At 32.8% G+C, this 16,997-nt stretch overlaps 1 protein-coding gene across 2 annotated transcripts in view; it reads right to left on the bottom strand.

Annotated features, from left to right (window-relative positions):
* LOC134725352 (proton myo-inositol cotransporter-like) overlaps positions 1 to 16,997 on the bottom strand; it is a 64,316-nt gene that overhangs the window by 21,653 nt on the left and 25,666 nt on the right. Inside the window, exons 4-6 of one of the 2 annotated variants that reach the window (XM_063589093.1) lie at positions 10,659 to 10,770; positions 5,189 to 5,352; positions 1,414 to 1,528 (exon numbers count right to left, since the gene is read on the bottom strand). In XM_063589093.1, the coding sequence (XP_063445163.1) occupies positions 1,414 to 1,528; positions 5,189 to 5,352; positions 10,659 to 10,770 (391 nt within the window). The remainder of the gene's footprint in view (positions 1 to 1,413; positions 1,529 to 5,188; positions 5,353 to 10,658; positions 10,771 to 16,997) is intronic. The other variant, XM_063589103.1, reaches the window with a different exon arrangement.

Genomic DNA, 16,997 nt, shown 5'->3' with positions numbered 1-16,997 from the left:
TATCACTATCCCTATGTCGAGCTTTCTGCAACACAAGTCACAGACTTCACAAAAATGAGACATATGAAGATGTATCAGTGGTTTCTATAAAGCTAATTCAGAAGTATATAATGGAACCCAATCAGAGCACTCTGGATTGTTTATGGAATTACTATCATCATTATACCTGTATGTGAAATTAAAATATCTAGTTTCTTCATTTTTGTTTTGTTTTTATAAGTTTCTGAAGGAACGCTGACTCATATGAAAATAAGGAAAGGCAGACAAGAATAGGTCTTCAATTGAACATGTGGTATGGTGGTGTTAAGGGTAGACACATTTAATGTTTTAATATAACTTATCTCATAGAATTTCCAAGATTTAAAACTGTACAGAAGTTCTTTCAAGTTCTTAAAGCCACTACGCTAGTAAACAGTATCACAGTAATTTTGTAATTAGGAAATAAGTGTACTGTCCTTTAAGCTAGCTTCGACAGCATTAATTGGTGATATCATGGTTCAAATACCTGTTTACTGGCGATGCATATATGCCGTTGGAGCTTAAAACACAATATTGTCATCTCTGTTCTAATAAAACTGATTGAAACCAACATTAAAACATACATTTAAAATCTGTTATATGTTGTCTGCGCTTGTGCGAACATTTTCCTAACACCAATTGTGAATTAATGCCATGAAAATTTGTGACATTATCAAAATGAACTTTACAAACGATGTTTCCTTAGAATCCCTCTTTCCTTGCAGAAAAAAAATTTGGTTAATCAAATGGACAATTTATTCCTTGGTAGAACATGCTGATAAGTCAACAATGTACTGTTGTTTGAAGGGAGTTTTGTGAAGTTTAGGTTCTCAATACAACAAGTTTAGTCCTCAGATTTGTTGCTCAATGGAATATATATATATATTCACTATGGTCCTAAAGTACTAAATATGATAAGTACTTAATATGATTTGCCAAGATCTCATCCTTATCCAAAGTTACGTTTCTGTATGTTGGATTACCTGAGTGTTCATTTAATTCCTTGATAAAACAATGACAGTACATTTGTAATAAGATTTACAAAGAAATACAGGAGTTAAAAAGTTCATTATGTGAAAAATTATCACAATTTAAACCGTTCAAGTCCAATACCTCTGTAATGACAAAACCGAAAACTTTTAAAAATCAAATGGAGCTTTCTACCATCAATCCTAACATGTTTTCAAAATTACATGAGAATCAGTTTAAAACAAATTTCAGTTATAGTATGAAGTGTTGACTGACAGACAGACTAACTCAGACTGACATTGGTATATTCCATCATAATACTTCCTGTTTTTTATGAGGATGTATGTTAAAACTAAGGCTACCTAATTAGGTGTATCTGAAGCACTTTTCTCAAAATATACCTCCCAAATATTTGATCAAAATTACCTGTACTGAAAACACTTGGAATTATTTGATGAACTTTCAAATGTAGTAACTGGTGGAGAATTCAAAGCAGTCACCTGAAATCCAACTGCCAAAACAACCAAAGAAAATAAGACACCTGCAAAAACAATAAACTCTTGATTAAGACATTAATACATTACACATGAGTTCAGATATTAAAAAAAAACTATACACTAACTATATATATATTTATACATGTATATTGGTAATAAACTATTTCCCTGAGTGCAGCTTGATATGCCCACAGAGGTTCAACCCTGAACAGTTTGGGCAAAAATGGAAACAATATTCAAGCTTGATACAGGTCTGAATTTGGATTGTTATTAAATATTCTGAATAAATGTAGTCAAAGAACTTGAAATTGGTTACATGAATTGAATTTATATTCAATTAAAGATTTCTTGCTGTTGTGCAATACACTGTGCTGTTGTGCAATACTTATTAATCTGTTGTCAGACTATAAACAAATAACTTCTATCTTTATATCATGTTTTCAAAAGAAAATCATGAGCAGTTGATTATTTCTAGAATGGTATTTAACATGTTTAATGGAACAGCATCTTAGTATCAGGCTAATTTATACAAAACTTTGAGCAAAACTAACTGAGTTAAGATTTCTAGTTTAAAGTCATGACACCTCAAAATTAATCAAAGAAGAGATAAATATTATAATATATCCTTATCCAACTGCAAATTTCATTTTACAATTTATCTAGGCCGTTTAAGTTTTCTTGTTTCAATTGTTTTACATTTGTCAGTGCCTTTTACATATAGGCCTGCTCTTTGTTGCAGGTTGTACAGTTGACTATAGATGCTAACCTCAAAGTCATTGGTCTCTGGTGGATAACTCATTATTGTCTCAATGGTAATCATACCTCAATGATCCTCATCTTCTTTATAGTTTTAAATAGGTCTATTGCTTTAAGGAATAGTTAAAGAACTTCACTCTTTGCTCTTGAACTAACCAAGGCTATTCCTGAAAAAAGTCAAGTCTCCTTTAACAGTATAGTGTTGGATTGCATGACTTTATGTTAGCAGATAAAGAACAAATTGTGCTTTCTTCTGCTAGCTAGCATTCCTTTATATTGCATACTAATGTGCATCGCTCTTTTGTTTGACCTAAGTTGTGTTGTTTTCTAAAGGAATATTAACGCCAGGTTTTGGCCCAAGAAAATAAAATGTTTGACTACCATTATATATTGGTACATAATGTTTGAACATGCATATAGTCATGAAATATGAAAGAAAAAGTTTTTTTATCTGATGACATCACCATTACGTCATAATATGTATCATTTTCACAAAATTGAAAAACAATGCAAAAAACAGAATTTATGCAGTTTCACGTCATTATTTACATTGTGGAAATATCTTGTGCATTCAAGAAGCAACTAAATAATTAAAGAGAAGCTTTGTTATAACTATTGAAGTTATCCAACCAAATATAAAGTTGTTTCTTGGTCATGATGGTTGCACACATACTTTTCAAATCCAAAATTTACTAAAAATTTAATGAAAAACAAGTAAAATCGAGAAATTTTACATAATATGCAAATTTCGTAAAGATTTGTTACCAGGGTAACTCTTTCCATGTGAAATTTGCTTTTATTTTCTGAATACCTTGTACCTTAGTATAGTTTGGACAAATTAAAGAAAATGTATGATTACTTTTAAATTTGCAGTAAAATTTGTGCCAAATAATGGCCTTATTGCCCCTATTTTAGATTGAATGGTTTTTTGTGTCCTCATTTTTATTGTATGTTTTCTCATGAAACTGAATGATACTGTGTTTCAATCTTTTTTTACATTCAACAAGGTAAGCCGTTGGTTTTATTGAGATCTCAAACTGGAGACTCTAAAGAGCTTATTTCACTTTACCGGACCTATATGTGCATTGTAAATTATAGCCACCCTCTAACATTATGGATCAGAATATAATTGAAATTCATGATTCAAATATGGTTTAAATCACATCATTTCAGGGCCATTGTTTCTCTACTGGCAATTTTGGAAATGTTTACCTATTTGTAGATCTTGTCTTGCTGATTATTTTTTCCCTTTCTTTTCATTATCTGTAAAAAATTTCCCAAAAGTGGAAAATGTGTAGAAAAAAATCACCATTATAGGACAATAACTCCAGTAAAGGGTTGACTTACAATTTTGACTACCTTTTGCTTTTTTCATCTTCTATCCATCTATAGTTTTCAAGAATATACATAAACAATTTTGACTGCCTTTTGCTTTTTTCATCTTCTATCTATCTGTAGTTTTCAAGAATATACATAAACAATTTTGACTGCCTTTTGATTTTTTAAGCTTCCATCTATCTATACGTTTCAAGAATATACATAAGCATGTGTCAAGGTCTCAAACGCTTGGTTTGCAAAATTTGTTACTAATCAATGTAGAATGGTTACTATGTAGTTGCACTTGCACAAAGATTGTGAACTTGGCTGGAAAATAACTAAGTTCTGAAGCACAAAAAAATGTGTCCCAAGTATGGACAATGAGACAAATCAATCCATAATACAAACATTCCATAATACCAGGTGCACAACTTCAACATATGTGTAATCTCTTTGTGAAGTTTCATTGATCTCAATTGAAAACTGTAGAAACAAAACGTGTACCCTTTTTTATAAGTTTGGCTGAAAAAAATAGTACCAAAGTCTGTAAAAATAGAATAAACTGTTATCACAGAGATATGTCTCGCCTTTTTGTAATTTTGATTATGCAAATGTTGAAATCCAAATAGCAGTACTTTAATATCTTACACAAGTTGTGCAAATATTCAAAGTCAATGAACCATGACTGAGTTACATGGCTAAACAATCTCCATGTAAATGAAATGTGCCAATGCTAATACAACTGCATACCAAATACCATTGACTTATTATAAGTCGTTTCCAAATCTAAATACAAACATTAACTTGTAAACTATGTAAAAGTTTTAAAGTCAATGAACCATGAAGAGGGGGTGGGGCTATATAAATATAATCTCCATGAAAACAATACTTGAAATGCCAATAAATTTGCATACCAAATATCATTGACTTAACATAAGAAGTTTATCTTAAACTGATCTAATAACAAACTAATATATATGTAAACTAAGACAAGTTTCAAAGTCATTAGACTGTGACTGAGAGGCAAGGCCAAATATTCTCCATGGAAATGAGATGTGCCAATGCTTATACAACTGAATACCAATTAACATTGGCCTACCACTAATGGTCCCCCTTGAAGACTAATCACATACTAATACATATTAATTTGGAAAAAAATTTCAAAGTCAATAGACCATGACTAAGTAAGGGGGCAGAACTAAATTATCACCATGGAAATGAGATATGCCAAAGCTTATACAACTGCAAACAAAATATCATTGACCTTTAGTGGCTTAGACCCCATAAACTAACCTAATCACAAACTAATACATGTAAAATAAGCAAAAGTTTTGAGGTCAATAGACCATGACTGATGGGCAGGGCCAAATAATGTCCATAGAAATGAGATTTGCCAATGCTTATACAACTGCATACCAAATATGATTGACCTACCACTTGTGGTTCACCATAAACTAGACTTAATCACAAACTAATACATTGTTGACGTCACCGATGTTGGAAACAGCATACCTATGTCTAGATTTTTTACTCTGTCAAGGGGAGACAAAAATTACTAAACAATTCTTAAATAGCAGGTGCATAACTTCAATATGTTTGCAATTTTCCAGTGCAGTAAATATTTCACTTACCTGCTAAACTGGACAAAATGAGTTTCCTTCTTCCTATTTTATCAACCAGCCAAACTCCAACCAATGTGAAAATGAAATTGACAAAAGCAGTAACTGCTGCTAACCAAATTGCAGTAGACTGGCTTCTTATCCCTGTCATTTGGATAATTGTAGCACTGTAGTACCTGCAACCAAAATCATTTTACTTATAAATGACACAAATATCAGTAATTTTTAGTCCCTTTAAACATAACTCACCATGGCCAAAAATTGGGGGAGTCCCTGGTCTCACATTCAAAAATCCTTAGTGAAAACCCTGTGTTGCCTATTCGTATATATTATCTAGTTATTTCTTGTTGATCTTGAATTGCCTATCCTTTTTAATGTTTTCAGTTAATAATATATATACATTAAATACCTATCTATTAGAGATTTTGAGATAAGTGTCATCAGTTTGTAAAGTAGATCTTATTTTGCTTTCTAAAATTTCCTGTTCTATATTAGTTTGACAAAAATGAAAAACAAGAGGCTCCCAAGAGACTGAATTGCTCACCTGTTATTTTTTGCTTAAATTTTCGATCAATGACTGTCTTTTCTTTTCAATATAAATTAATGATTGGCCTAAAAAAAATCTATTTAAATGTTGTTTATAGATCTGTCATATTTTCTTCACAAGCAAAAAATACATGTCGCCCCTATGTTCCATTTTAGCCATGGTGGCTATATGTTTCTTGACATAAAAGAAAATAAATACAAAATTTATAAAATAGTGCAATTCACTTTGCTGTTGCAAATTGCAAATTGACACCCCCCTAAAAAAAAATTAAATCTCCCCTCCCCCCCATTTTTTCACCTCCCCTAACCTTTTTCTTAACAACCCCATCCCCCCAAAAAAAAAATTTACAAAATTGTTTACCCCTTTTTTTATCCCCCACCCTTTAACCCCCCCAAAAAAATTGTTTCCCTCCAGTTTGGTCATATTCTTAATTCAAATTTCCATTTTGTATTTGAATTTGCAACCAAAATTACCCATTTCAATAAGTCTAAAAATAGAAAATGACATACAAAACCATGGCTAAAATCAATATTCCTTAATCATCATAAATTTAGTAGTTACTTCTTTACTTCAAAATTACAAAATTTCTTTAAACATAATTTAAAAGCAATGTAAAAGGTAATCAAACATATTATATTTGGACTACCTCCCTTACACTACTTTTATATTGTCTCAATTGTCCTTTAACAAGAAAACCCTTGTTTTTCCCCTTTTTTCCCCCTACTTCCTAAATGGTTTGAGCCATAATAACCCCCCCCCCCCCCTCCAAGTCAATCCTCACCATCCCTTTGTAGAATGGAAACTTGTGGTATAATGTCAGAGAGATTCATACACTTTGACTCAAGTTATTGTCTGGAAACTACAAAAATGCTTATTTGGGCCCCTTTTTTGGCCCTTAATTCCTAAACAGTTGGGACCATCACCCCTAAATTTAATCCCAATCTTCCTTCAGTGGTTATTAACCATGTGTTAAAACTTTAATGAAGTTAGAAAATGACGTTATCGTTATGCGTTACATTTCACACGAATTTTGTTTAGAAAATTGTTTTTGTCATTAACTTCTAATCATTTCTGGTCATACGTGAAACATGTGACTAACATGTGATCACAACCTTACGGCCGGGAAACATAATACTAGGTCTTAACATTGTTTTTGTTTCCAACGGGATGCTAGCAAACATAATCTGTAGACTTGTTTCCTCTTGTTTTAAAAAGGAAAATACAATTTTCAAAGAGATTGCACTGGGGGTCTATTATTTTCCCTATGTGCATAATGTTACATACGATCTTTTGTGAAAATAAATTCCCAATGACTTGACAAAATCGATTTCAGATTTGACAAACATTATAACACACTTCGTTTTGGGATAGCGATTTAAAGGGTCCTTGGAAAATTTAATTGAAATTACGTCTCTTATCACTGTGCTGATGCTCGTTGGATTGATTTTGCTTCAGCAGTAAATATTACTGGATATTTTAGGTGAAAAAGATAATTGAATAAAAAATACATGTTAATATACCGTTACACTTGGAATGTACAAAGTTGGTATCTTTGTCACAATTTTTAATTATTTTTTTTTATTCATGTTCTGCAAACACTTTTCAGAAAACGCAATAAACTTGTCAAAGGAAAAGTAAACTTTTACAATGCATATGACTTGAAAGGAAGTACTTTATTGATTTTAGCCCACTAAAGTAGGTTAAAATGTGGAAACCATGTAGATGGTGTACAGGTCACAAATATCACATGGTGCCTATTTTAAAGATTTTAATTCCAAGTTAAAAGTTTTTTCTTTCCTGGATTAAAAGAATTTTACATTGCCAATGATTTGGAATAAATTGTATATAACTGGAATTTCAAAACCAAATATAAATACATTTTTTTGGCTAAAACATCAAAATACAACGATTATGGTATCCCTATCACCAAATATAGTTGATTAATTAATGCATAAAGTATTAGAAACATAGACCAAAGCTCAAAAACTGAACTTTGAACACTAAACCATGATAATGAGGTCAAGGTCAGATGACACCTGTCAGCTGGACATGTACACCTTACAATCGTTCCATACACAAAATATAGTAGACCTATTGCATATAGTATAAGAAAAACAGACCAAAACACAAAAACGTAACTATAACCACTGAACCATGAAAATGAGGTCAAGGTCAGATGACACCTGCCAGTTGGACATGTACACCTTACAGTCCTTCCATACACCGAATATACTAGACCTATTGCTTATAGTATCTGAGATATGGACTTGACCACCAAAACTTAACCTTGTTCACTGATCCATGAAATGAGGTCAAGGTCAAGTGAAAACTGTCTGACGGGCATGAGGACCTTGTTAGAAACGCACATACCAAATATAGTTATCCAATTACTTATAATAAGAGAGAATTTAACATTACAAAAAATCTTAACTTTTTTTTCAAGTAGTCACTGAACATATGAAAATGAGGTCAAGGACATTGGACATGTGACTGACCGAAACTTCGTACCATGAGGCATCTATATACAAAGTATGAAGCATCCAGGTCTTCTACCTTCGAAAATATAAAGCTTTTAAGAAGTTAGCTTACACCGCCACCGTAGCCATATGTCGAGCTTTCTGCAACAAAAGTTGCAAGCTCGACAAAAAATATTAATAATATCAATGCACATGACCGCAAAATTGAGTTTAAGCATGCAGAAGGATATTTCATAGAACGTTTTGCGTTGGCCTCAATGAATATCAGTTTTTCAAAAGTCAATAAAACCACACATTTACCTCATCAAAAGAAAGCAATTGTATAATATTAAAGTTAACAATGCCTAACACATTTCAGACGGATGCAAAATGATAAAAAAATAAATAAACAACTTTGCCAGATAACTAAATTATATGTAGTACCACATTGTATTCGAATGAATTAATACTGATCATCTATAAATATCTGCATTAAATATGTTAAGGTTGCACTTTGTAAATACAGCTGTTTCTCAAAACACCCCTCTTTTGGGGAAATCTTGGAGAAAATTAATTTTGTTTACATACTGGTTCCCAGTTATGCTCTCTGTGTTCCATCTCACAGAGACATAACTTGGGAATGTTACCAGTAAATATACATGTGCATATTGTTTACATTGAAATCTGTGGTAACCTTTCATTGGAGGTAGTGGTAGTAAAGAAAATTAGTGTTAGTTTAAACTCTGAGATTTTCAGGGCAAATAGAGTTGAGAATATGCTACACAGCCCTATATATTTTGACCTTTGAAAAAAATTGTGGTGCATATATGAACTTTCAATTCTAGGATTAGATTTTTTTCCAAACTTCATAGTTAAAGTAGTACAGTTTTAGCCGTAAAAGGAGTTCCTAAGGGAAATTGGATTGTCAATATCAACAGAAATGCAACATTGAAGCAATTACATAAATATTTCTACATTTGTTCTGCACATCAACTAGAGGCTATAAAGAGCCTGTGTCGTTCACCTTGGTCTATGTGAATATTCAACAAAGGACACAGATGGATTCATGACAAAATTGTGTTTTTGGTGATGGTGATGTCTTTGTAGATCTTACTGTACTGAACATTCTTGCTGTGTACAATTATCCCTTTCGATAATGATAGGTTTCAGTGGAAAATGTTAGTAAAAATTTACAAATTTTGTGAAAATTGTTAAAAATTGACTGTAAAGGGAAATAACTCCTTAGGGGGTAAATCAACAATTTTGGTCATGTTGACTTATTTTTAGGTCTTACTTTGCTGTAAATTATTGCTGTTTACAGTTTATCTTTATCTATAATAATATTCAAGATAATAACAAAAAACAGCAAAATTTCCTTAAAATTACCAATTCAGAGGCAGCAACCTAACAACCAGTTGTCCACTTGATCTGAAAACTTTAAATCAGATAGATCTTAACCTGATAAACAATATCAACCCCTTTCAGATTTGCTCTAAATGCTTTGGTTTATGAGTTATAAGCCAAAAATGCATTTTACCCCTATGTTCTAATTTTAGCCATGGCGGCCATCTTGGTCAGTTTGCCAGGTCACTGGACACAGTTTTTAATCTAAATACCCCAATGAGGATTGTGGCCAAGTTTGGCTTAATTTGGCCAAGTAGTTTTAGAGGAGAAGATTTTTGTAAAAGATAACTAGGATTTATGAAAAATGGTTAAAAATTCACTATAAAGGGCAATAACTCCTAAAGGGGTCAACTGACCATTTTGGTCCTGTTGACTTATTTGTAAATCCTTTTTTGCTGAACATTTTTGCAGTTTACAGTTTATCTCTATCTATAATAATATTCAAGGTAATAACCAAAAACTGCAAAATTTCCTTAAAATTACCAATAAAGGGGCAGCAACCTAACAACCAGTTGTCCAATTCATCTGAAAATTTCAGGGCAGATAGATCTTGACCTGATAAACAATTTAATCCCATGTCAGATTTGCTCTAAATGCTATGGTTTTTGAGGGATAAGCCAAAAACTGCGTTTTACCCCTATGTTCTAGTTTTAGCCATGGGGGCCATCTTGGTTGGATGGCAGGGTCACCGGACACAATTTTTAAACTAGATACCCCAATGATAATTGTGGCCAAGTTTGATTTTATTTGGCTTAGTAGTTTCAGAGGAGAAGATTTTTGTAAAAGTTAACATCGACGGACGCTGGACGATGGACGCAGGACGACAGACGACGGGCCACGGACGCCAAGTGATGAGAAAAGCTCACTTGGCCCTTCAGGCCAGATGAGGTAAAAAGGAGAAAAGTCCTCAAATACCAATAAATATAATAGGCAGGAAAAAAATGATTAGCACATTATATAACAACTACAAAAAAAACTTAAATAATGCATTCACACCGTAAAAGTATAAGATGAAAGCTGATGAGAAATATCCAATAACTATCTGTAATTACTCTAGTGAGGCTGAAAAACTTACATAACTGTGTTAATACCACTTAGCTGTTGAAATATTTGTAAAAAACTTCCTAAAATAAGAGCTCTTCTCACTGATGGTGTCTTTATCACTCTCACTATAATGTATTCTTCAGCTGAAAAACAAATGAATCCATAAGGAGGGGGTGGGACCAGTATAAATGTATCTGGATTTATGTGGAAATCATCACACAATACAGGTACTATATATAACATGTTATGTAAACATAAGTATATATATATAATTCGTCTAAATAACAGTCAAACCATGTTAGATCTGTAATTTTGCGTTATCAAATTTTGTGTTTCTTCACTGGTCAGGATTCAAACTCATGCTACCAAGTTAAAAATGGGTATGTTTTTGGCACAAACTAGCAACAAATGATAAAAAACTATTGGGTAAACTGTATAAGTTACTTTGGTACATGCATGAGCATGAAGGTTATAATTCCAAATGGTTTAACTATGTAAAATCTGTGTTTAATGACTGTGGCTTTTGCGAACTATATAATATTCCGGGGCAAGTTGATTTTAATTATATTATAATTAATGTAATGCAGCAGCGTCTCATGGACCAGTTAATTCAAAAATGGTTCTCTGATATAAACAACTCATCAAGGGGGGTGGGATTTTATTTACACTTTAAAGAAGAGTTTTGCTTAGAACCATATCGGTTAAAATTAAGGCAGGATGATAGAGTAAATATATGTAAATTAAGGGTATGTAATACAAAGTTTCCCATCGAAACAGGAAGATTGAGAAATGTACCACGAAATGAGAGAATTTGTCCACTTTGTAAAGCTGGTCTTGAGGATTTATATCACTATATATGTAAATGCACCTATTACAAAGTTGAGGATTTTTAGGATGAAGTTCATACCTCCATATTATTTAAAATATCCAAATGTAAAAAAGTACTACATGTACTAGGCATGCTTAAATATTGTAAAAGTAATGTGCTGACTAAGCTGTCAATTGTTATTCAAAAGGTAGAAAAGATGCTTGTCTAATTTAAAAATGTAATAAATAAAAACTGATTTATGAAGATGTATAATTAAACAATAAAACTGAGAAAGGAAATGGTGAATATGTCAAAGCGACAACCACCCGACCATAGAGCAGACAACAGCTGAAGGCAACCACTGGGTCTTCAATGTAGCGAGAATTCCCGCACCCGTAGGTGTCCTTCAGCTGGCCCCTAAAAATATGCATAATAGTACAGTGATAATGGACGTCATACTAAACTCCGAATTAGACACAAGAAAATAAAATTTAAAATCATACAAGACTAACAAAGGCCAGAGGCTCCTGACTTGGGACAAGCGCAAAATTGTGGCGGGGTTAAACATGTTTATGAGATCTCAACCCTCCCCCTATACCTCTAGCCAATGTATACTGTTTGTATTATGAACTATGTTGTAATTAATATTGTGTATAATATGCTCCTGTTACTCACTCTTCTATGGCTGAGTTTTCTTTGATAAACTATTTTACTAAGGGAGCTACCATTTGATTTTTATGGGGGGGGCTAGGATGAAAAATGTTGTCCTGCTTTTTTTTTAGCTGTAATCTCTGTCCTGCCTTTTTATTTTTCACTCTGTTCGGTCCTGCCTTTTTTTTTTAGTTTAATCTGACTTTTTTTTTACCTAAATCGTCGTCCTGATTAATTTTTTTTGCAAGTGTCTCATCCTGCCTTTTTTTTTTACTCAAAACTCCTGTCCTGCCTATTTTTTTCAAATTTCATCCTAGCCCCCCCCCCCCCCCCCCCCCCCATAAAAATCAAATGGTAGCTCCCTAAGTAACTAACTTTTATGATTTAAACTCATGCTACTGAGATACTTTTGCACCAAAACCCCTTGCACTCTGCCTGACACGGTAGACCACTCGACCACCTAGGCTCTGCCACTATACCTTTGTAGCATGAAATCGATCCCAGCTAGGGAATAAAACAATTGCAAAATTAATTTACAGATCTTACATTGCTAGGCTGATGGTTAGACGAATTATATATACAGAATGTATTTTTAGTCTTGTTACCAGGATGAATTTTCGGTTCTCCCTTGGCACCATTTGCGAGTATGGTCTTAAGGAAACAATGATAGTCCGTCGGAAGGGGACGATAAATGGCTGACCTGTGTTAAGAGAGAGCCATATCTCTTGCACGTTAAAGACACCCTTGCAGATTTCGAAAAAGAGTAGGCTAATGCTGCTACAAGGCAGCACTCGCACCCGCAAAGTGGAAAGGGATTAATATAAGTTGCAAAACTTGTTTCCCAATCAAATATAAATAAATATGTTTAAACTAAACCAGAATGAAATCTGTTGAGTTCAGACAACTTATATGAGCCTAGGTGGTCGAATAGTCTAGTGTGTCAGGTACAGTGCAAGGTAATTTAGTGCCACAATATCTCAGTAGCATCCATATTTCCAAGGAATAGGTCAAAATTAGGAACCACCAATGCATCAAATAATTTTAACTGTAAATCAATTGGAAGCGAGATATTTTGTATCTTCTTGTAAAGAGCCTAAAGCGCTTTTTGAGCTTGGTCTACCAATTTTTTTTCGAGCTTGAAAGAAATTTCTGTTGTAATTAAACAGCAGACCAAGATAAACATATGAATCTTAATTTCAATAATTTCATAACATAGTTTAAAAGTAACATTCTCTAGGTGCAGGAGTTTCTCCTTACATTGAAGATCCATTGGTGGCTTTCAGCTGTTGTCTGCTCTATGGTCGGGTTCTTGTTGCTTTGACACATTCCCCATTTCCTTTCTCAATTTTTATATTTAACTTTCTCTTTGAAAAAAATTAAATTCTTTTTTTTTGATACATTAACAGTGAGTTTCCATTCAAAACAATATTGCTCAAACACATCCAGAGCCTTTTGTAACCCTTCTGTCAACTCCGCAAAGATAATTGTCATCGGCGTACAGAAGAATAAATAACTTCAGGGCCGTAACTACATTGAGGCAAATGAGGCAAATGCCTCATGTTTTAAATTTCAAAAAAAAAAAAAAAAAGATTGTCTTCATATCAAATTGTTTCAACTGAAAGTGTCTTGCAAGAAGCAAGTTCTATTCACTATCTGGTGTCTCCCCTGCACGTTTTACATAATCAATGTTTCTATTTTACTTTTGGTTTTGATAGTTGATGGTCTATTGTTTTTACTTCTGTGTCCCAGATTTGTCTTTTGTTCATTTATTGTCCTACTGAATGACTAGTCTGAGTGTTGATTTTCATTTGTAAACGTGTCACACTGTGTAATGTTACATGATCACCGATGTCCAGGCATTATGCGAGAAAATATTTTCAGAATATACGATGCTGCTGGACACAGAAAAAAAATGGTCGTTTCTTCATGGAGATTTAATGGAACTTGATATCAAAGAATACAAAACTGCCTTTTTTGTATATGAAACCACAGACTCTTGGGTATATGACACAGATATTTTTTTTTATTTCTTGTTGTTGATTAAAATATTCAATTTTCTATATTTATAATACATATCTATCACTTCTGTGGATGTCTCACCTAGTTCCGAGTGATTTAAACGACTCAGAGAAAATACCCAATTTTTCTTGGTATGGATTGTAAAATTGGGTAAACATAAGCTTATACTATTCTATATAATATTAAATGGGATGACACCTGCATACTTATATGAGTTAGTCCAGCCATATCTTCCCAGACAAACCCCTTACACTTTGAGGAATGAAAATACCACTTTTCATCCACCTCTTGCTAGAACTAGCTCTTATTTTAATAGTTTCATTCCTTCCACTATAAGACTTTGGAATAGTCTTCCTTTGAGTTTACAAAAATCCCCAAGTTTGGGTATATTTAGAAGTGGACTGGATAAGTTTTATAAGACTGATGCTATCTTTAAACCTTTTAACTATGGAATAAGGAAACTTAATATAAGTCATTGTCAACTCAGAAATAATGCTAGCAACCTAAAATCTCATCTGTTTAATCAGTTCTTATCAGAGAACACTGTTTGTGTAAACTGTAATCACCCTGTTGAGGATAACAAACATTTCTTTTTCATTTGCCCTAAGTACAATGATGTAAGACAGATCCTTCTTGATTCCATTATCTCCATTGCTGATAATGTTGATATAAATATTGAATTATTACTTTTTGGAAACAGATTATTTTCATATGATATGAATATTGCTATTTTGAAATCTGTTCATAAATATATCAGTGACACTCATCGTTTTGTTTAAAACTTACCTATTTTTTGTTTCATTTATTTTTATTTTTTATTTTCTTTCTTCTCCACTTAAACATTAATTCATTTTATCCACTAAGCAAGCTTAGTGTCTCTTTCAAGCCATATATATATATATTTCTAATGACTTATAAAGGATATTTGCATGTTTCAAGGTTCTTGAATACATGATGAGTAATTGCCTATATATACTTTTAAAATATACTTTGCATTTAGTAAGTAACACTGTAAACATTTATTTTCTCGTGTGTGCTCATAAGTAGCATGCATGTTCCACTATATTGCATTATTTTAAATACAGTTGTTATAATTGAGTTATACCTTGAACATGTAATATGGAGAGAGCTTTTATAGGCTGTGCCTGTTGCTCAATCCTTTTCATATCTTAATGAATAAAATATGTTTAAAATCAAAATTGGGTATTTTCTCTGAGTCGTTTAAATCACTCATATACCCAAGCGCCTGTGGATAAAACTATATATGTGACATGGTTTAAATTAAAGTAAGTCCACCAATTTCCCGGTATCAAATTATTTTTGGAATAAAACATCAATGTATTGCCATATAACCTTTTACATCAAGGGTTAAATTTGCCTGATTAAGTCGTGTTCAGACCCTTTAACAGAAATAAAGGAATATGCAGTACACGTACACGGGAGCTAATCGCACACAATGTCAATGTATTGAGAAAAAAAACCAAATGATCAATGGTCAAAGTTTTTATTCCTGTTCTTCATCTTGATAGTTGATGGAGGGTCTTCGATAATGAAAGAATCATAAATACCGTAAAACAAAGTCAATATGGTCCCTATAGTGTAGACTTAAGCAGTACTAGTACTTAAAGTATATTACTCGGATTGCACACTGTCACTATATATAAATCTATTCATAAAAAAATCACAAGTCAGTACAATACAAGACAAGAACAGATAGACAGATCCAGTATTTATGATTATGCGAATTACGATTTCTGCTTTATCCTACATATCGGTCTTTTAATGTTTTCCCTAAAACCTTAAAGTCTTAAATAACAATGAAGCTATGTTTTTTTTTATACCAGAATATTGTCGAAAAAATAGCTAAGAATAATTTGCGTTTCTATGTAAGAAAGAGTCCGGGAAACGCTCAGAATGCATGAATTTGGGTTATTTTTCTCAGAGCTTCTGGGGACCTTAAGCGGCCCCCAGACCCCTCGCCAATATAGTTTGCCTCATTATTAAAAGAGACTAGTTACGGCCCTAAACTTGGTATACAACACAGTTTTCTGGAAATTTTTCATTCATAAATTTAAGACCATCCACAGAGTTTTCATCCAGATATTCCACCAAGTCATTCAGGTATAAGGCAAAGAGAAAGGGTGACATATTTTCTCCCTGTCTTACACCTACATCACACAGGAAAAAATCGGTTTTTAGTTCTTCATTTTTAACACAAGACTTATAATCTGGATACATGCTCAATATAACTGTAAACATTTTCCCACCAATGATATATTTTAGTAGTACTTGCCATAGTCCCAACCTCCACACTGTGTCAAAAGCTTTTCTTAAATCTACAAAAGCGCAAAATAATTTCTTTCCCAAACTCAAATTAAGTGAAATTAAAGCATGCATGACAAACATACTATCTTGGACAAAATACCCCTTACAGAAACCACCCTGGGCATCAGTTATAATCCGGATCTTGTCTGACAGAGCATTAAGTCTTGAATTAAGTATAGAGGTGAAAACTTTTCCTAAATTCGATGTAAGACAAATAGCTCGGTAATTATCCAAATTATTTGGATCCCCTTTATTTTTAAATAACGGCTTAATGATAATGATGGAACGATTCCAGAATCAAACACTAAATTTAATAACTTTAATAGTGTAAATAGGCAAAAATTGATTCACCGTGCTTTTTTATATATTTGTTGACAATCTCAGTGAGGGTAGAACAAAATAAACAGCTGCGCCATGTTTTATGCAATAATCATAAATAGTTTCTGGGAAAGTTTTAAGCAATAACCATATATTGTTTTTGAGACACGGCGGGACATGTGAAACCCCCAACCCTGTTTATTTTTTACAAAAAACTAAATATCACTAAAATAAAATTTTGAATCAAAA

The sequence above is a fragment of the Mytilus trossulus genome, chromosome 1 (assembly GCF_036588685.1).
Source record: "Mytilus trossulus isolate FHL-02 chromosome 1, PNRI_Mtr1.1.1.hap1, whole genome shotgun sequence".
Classification (NCBI taxonomy): domain Eukaryota; kingdom Metazoa; phylum Mollusca; class Bivalvia; order Mytilida; family Mytilidae; genus Mytilus; species Mytilus trossulus.
Note: the sequence above shows the minus strand (reverse complement) of the source record. Positions and strands in the feature narration are given on the sequence as shown.